The 5,000-nt window shown below is 52.1% G+C and overlaps 1 protein-coding gene across 1 annotated transcript in view; it reads left to right on the top strand.

Annotated features, from left to right (window-relative positions):
* Nucleotides 1-5,000, top strand: part of LOC125045841 (Krueppel-like factor 10) — a 350,533-nt gene that overhangs the window by 345,433 nt on the left and 100 nt on the right. The window contains exon 2 of the mRNA XM_047643368.1: nt 3,341-5,000. This exon is cut by the window's right edge and continues 100 nt beyond it. Coding sequence (XP_047499324.1) covers nt 3,341-4,951 — 1,611 coding nt within the window. The 3' untranslated portion in view covers nt 4,952-5,000. The remainder of the gene's footprint in view (nt 1-3,340) is intronic.

Here is a 5,000-nt window from a genome sequence, read left to right on the forward strand (position 1 = left end):
AGTTTTTATTTTTTTCTTTGTTTCTTTCTTTGATCATTCTTGATTTCCCTCTACCTTTTATCGTTCTATTCTCTCTTTTCTCCCCTTTTCTTCCACATCCTCATACATCTACTTCTCTTTATACTTCCCTTATCACCCTTTCCCTTCTCCTCCCTCCCTCTCTCTCTTCACTCCCCTTCCTTCCCCATCTCCCTCATACATCGACTTCTCTCCTCGCCTTATACACCCCCTTATCACCCTTCCCCCTCTCCCGCTCTGTTCTTCAAGGCACTAGGGTATTAACAGCCATTCATCTTCGGACTGATAAGAGAAGCAGCGCTGGCGATCCGTGGAGATAAGAGGGGGTGGGGGGGGGGGGGGGGGGGAAAGGCAAGCTAGTGATGCATAGCAAGGTTCCTTATCGTATCGTGTGCCTTTGAGAAATTGTGGGATCATCTTTTAGGGGGGAAAGTGGAAGGAACGAGGCTGCTGCCGATGCTGATGCTACTATTACTGCTGCTCCTGCTACTATTACGGCTACTAAACTGCTCCTCCTGCTACCGCGGCTGCTATTAGTTCTGTTTCTGCTATCACTGCTGTTTCTGCTACTACTACCGATGCTAAACTGCTACTACTACTACTACTGCTGCTAGTACAACGATTGTTCCTACCACTACTGCTGCTAATAATAATACTATTGTCTCTGCTGCTCATGCTAGTACTTTTGCTACTGTTACTGATATTGCTACTGCTATTAGTAATCTTATCCTCCTATTACAACAGCAGACACCTCTGTTACAGTTACTAGCACTATTGTCCATACAACACATATAAAATAAAATACGGATTTGCTTAGAAGCGAGAAAGGAAAATATGTATTTCTGCATTTTGATCATACTTTTTGTGTAATCTTGTTTCTCTATTTACGTTCCTTATTAACACTTTCTTTATTTTTAAAAAAGTATTTTGTCTGTCTGTGTCTCATTCTCGTTCTCTCTGTCTCTCTCTTTCTATCTGCGTCTCTCTCTCTCTCTCTCTCTCTCTCTCTTTCTCTGTCATTCTGTTTGCCTTTCACTTTCTCTCTCTTTGCCTATCTCTCTTCTCTCTTCCTTGCTTTCCACCCCTTTTATCGCCTCTTAATCTCTTTCTCTCTTTCTCTCTCTTCCTCGGCTAGGCATCTTCCTAAATCAATCAGCCACATTGTAAAAGTCACCTCCCAGGGCTCTGATCTCAGTTTATCACTGCAGTAGGGACTCTCTCTCTCTCTCTCTCTCTCTCTCTCTCTCTCTCTCTCTCTCTCTCTCTCTTTCTCTCTTTCTCTCTTTCTCTTTCTATATCTCTGTCTCTTTCTCTTTCTCTTTCTCTTTCTCTTTCTCTTTCTCTCTCTCTCTCTCTCTCTCTCTCTCTCTCTCTCTCTCTCTCTCTCTCTCTCTTTCTATTTCTACTTCTCTGTGTCTCAGCATATCTCATTTTCTCTTCGCTAAAGATGATAACGAAAAATGTAAATGTATAGATAAACAAGACGAAGAAATATTCTCCAAAAACGCTTTTTTTTTTTTTTTTTTTTTTTTTTTTACTAAAACTCCATCATGTCATTCCATATCCCTATTATCTACCTTCTTTTCTCTCTTTCTCATCTCTGTTCTCTCCACATCTGCTCTTATTATTTATTTATTATTTATCATGCTATCCTTCGTTCTCCGTCTCTCTATCCCTCTCCATTCACCCTCTCCGTTTCCTATCTCCCCTCTCCTACTCCCTCCTCTCATCTCTTATTAGCTTGTCCACTATTTATTATGTTATCCCTCGTTCTCCCCCTCTCTATCTCTCTCCCACCTCCTCCCCCTACACCTCCTTCGCCTCTGTACCCCCCCCCCCCCCCCCTCCCCGCCGCGTGTCCAGGTCCCCTACTGCTTTTTCAATTCACTTTCGACGTGTTTATGATCCATTTTAGTGTGTTTTAATTCAGATACACTCTCCCCTCCCCCCCCTCCCTTCCTTCTCCCCCTCCCTCTCCCTCTCCCCATTCGACCCTCTTCCTTTGCCTCCAGTCCCCCTTCCCCCCCTCTTTATCCTCCCTCCCTTCATGCGTTCCTCCTCTTCTCTTTCCATTCCTCCTCTTCTCTTTCCATTCCTCCTCTTCTCTTTCCATTCCTCCTCTTCTTCCTGTTCTCACTCCTTCTCTCCTTCTCCCTCCTTTCACTTCTCCTCTCTTCTCCCTCTTCCTTTCGTTCTATCTCCTAATCATTCTCCTTCTTCTGCGTCTTCATTTTCTCTTGTCATCCACTTTTTTTTTATCTTCTCCATCCATCCTTTCTATCATTCTCTTTTACTCCACTTCGCAAATTCTCATCCGTGACTTAAGAACATATAAATGAAAAAGAAAGAAGAAAGAAAGAAAGAAAGATAGAAAAAAAAAAAATGAAAAAGTAAAGGAAATTATATTAAAGCATAAAAAAACAATAAAGCAAAGGGAAACAAAACATAGGCAAACTTAACATAACGCGTAAGTAAACGTTCTTATTTATCCTCCCCCAAAAAATTCACTTACGAACTTAAAAGATACCGATCGACGCCTCCAGGTCTCCAGGTATTCTTATCTAAAATGGAAGTCATATCTGGCGAAGACGTCCTGTGAGGAACTGCAGGTGTCGACGGCAAAGAATCTATTCGGGGAGGTAACGGTAGAGAGGAACAGCCCCCTTGTACGAGCGTTCTCTCCAGCAACCACGATCTACTGCTACTCGTGAACGGGGGAGGGGGTGGGGGACGGAAGGTGGGTGGGGGTGAGAGGTGGGAGGGGGGGAGGTGAGAGGAGGAAGGGAAGTAGGTGGGATGTCTTGAGTATTTAGGGTTCTTATATATATTGGATTTGTATTAATTTATGTGAGCATATACACAGGTACTTCTATGCATATATATACATATATACATATATATATACACATACACACACACACACACACGTATGTGTGTGTGTGTGTGTGTGTTTCTTCATTATGTATGTCTCGCCCCTCCTCCCTCCCCCCACCCCTGTCTCCTTCTGTCCCCCCCACCCCCTTCTCTCTCTCTCTTCTTATCGGTTAAACTCGTTGTTGAAGTACCTTTCTCGATGTGCCAACACGTTTTATTGTCGATATGATTTTTATTCGGCATGTAGATGGATGGATAAGTGACACTTCAGCTTTGTCCGTCGATCTTGACGTGGCTGCGTTTGTGGTTATGAATGCATGCATGTGTTTGGAGTTATTACTTGGGTCTTATCTCTAATCTCTTTCCTTGCAAGCGATCCGCTCAGAGATTTTATTAATCCATTTTGTTTTACGATTGAGACCTAACAGCGTTTCTTTCTCTCCCGCAGATGTGGCATGACATCGAGACGGTGCTGTTGGGCAACACGTCCAGCCCGGACCCGGAGCCGCTGCCCGCCATCGTCGTCACGTCAGACGCCATGACCCCGCCCACATCCACCTCGTCGTCGTCGCCCTCGACCACGATGTTCAGCGCCCCGTCGCTTCCCCAGACGCCCTCGATACTGTCTCAGGCCCTGACGGCCCCGCTGACGCCGCGCCTCCACTCCCTGCAATACGCGCCCTACTGCCCGCCGCCGCCGCCGTCGGAGGCCCTCCTGACGACCCTCAGCGGCGGCGGGGAGGAGAGCCAGGGCGGCTACCACGTCCCCAGCGACGACCAGCACTACCGCGGGGTGTCGCCGGCCTCGACGCCCATGGACACGTCCTACCCCGGCCAGTACGCCTCGCCCTACCACGCCTACGTCGAGGGCCTCGAGGTGGACGCGTACGTGACGGAGGAGCTGGGCGCGCCGCAGTACGCCACCAGCGTCATGGACGCGTCCGGCCTGGTGCAGGCGGAGGACTTCGTGGACCTGGACGCCCTGGCCAAGAGCGCCGCCGAGGGCCACTACTGCGGCGACCCTCCGCCCCCGCCCTCCGCGCAGCCGGCGCGACCCGAGGGGCAGGAGCAGTTCCAGTTCGCCCCCCTGGAGGCCCCCTCCAAGCTGCCCTCCATCGCCACGCTGCAGCCCCGCGGCCACGCCCTCGCCTTCAACACGTACGGCCCCGCACTGCCGCCGCTCTCCGCCATCACGGGCGCCCCGCAGCAGCAACAGCAGCAGCAGCAGCATCAACAGCAACAGCAGCAGCATCAACACCAACAACAGCAAATTCAGCAGCAACAGCACCTGCAGCAGCAGCAGCAGCAGCAGCAGCAGCAGCAGCAATGCATACAGCAGCCGCAGCCGCAGGGCGAGGGCCTGGTGTCCCCCCTGGCGCCGCAGCCGCCCACGTCCACCCCGCAGTCCCCCTCCGTCGCGGGGGTTACTCAGGTCACCTACACCCACGGCCAGATGTCCCCCCCGGCGTCCCCCGACAACGAGGAGCTGCCCCCCGGGGTGAGGGTGTCTACGACGGGCGTGACCCACGTGGGCAGCACCACGGCGCCCCTGACCACCCACGCCCTCACCCGCCAGACTCTCCACACGCTCGTCAAGGTCATGACCCCGCCCTCGTCGCCGAACCTCTCCGAGCTTCTGTCGACGCCCGTGACCACAGCCGCGTCGTGTCACGCCCTCACGCTCACGGGCTCGGAGCACCACCACCAGGCCGCCCGCGAGCCGCCCGCGCCCCCTCCGCCGGACGAGCAGGAGGGCAAAGTGGTGAAGAAGACCACGGGCCGCAAGAAGATCACGGCCCACACGTGCCAGCACCCCGGCTGCCACAAGATCTACACCAAGTCGTCGCACCTGAAGGCCCACCTGCGCACGCACACCGGCGAGAAGCCCTACATGTGCAACTGGAAGGGCTGCGGCTGGAAGTTCGCCCGGAGCGACGAGCTGACGCGGCACCTGCGCAAGCACACGGGCGACAGACCCTTCCGCTGCCGCCTGTGCGAGAGGGCCTTCTCCCGCTCCGACCACCTCAGCCTGCACATGAAACGGCACGAGAGCGTGTAGCCTGCTGGCGCCGCACACGCACACGCGCCCTCTGTACATACATACAGCC

This window comes from Penaeus chinensis, chromosome 38 (assembly GCF_019202785.1).
Source record: "Penaeus chinensis breed Huanghai No. 1 chromosome 38, ASM1920278v2, whole genome shotgun sequence".
NCBI lineage: Eukaryota > Metazoa > Arthropoda > Malacostraca > Decapoda > Penaeidae > Penaeus > Penaeus chinensis.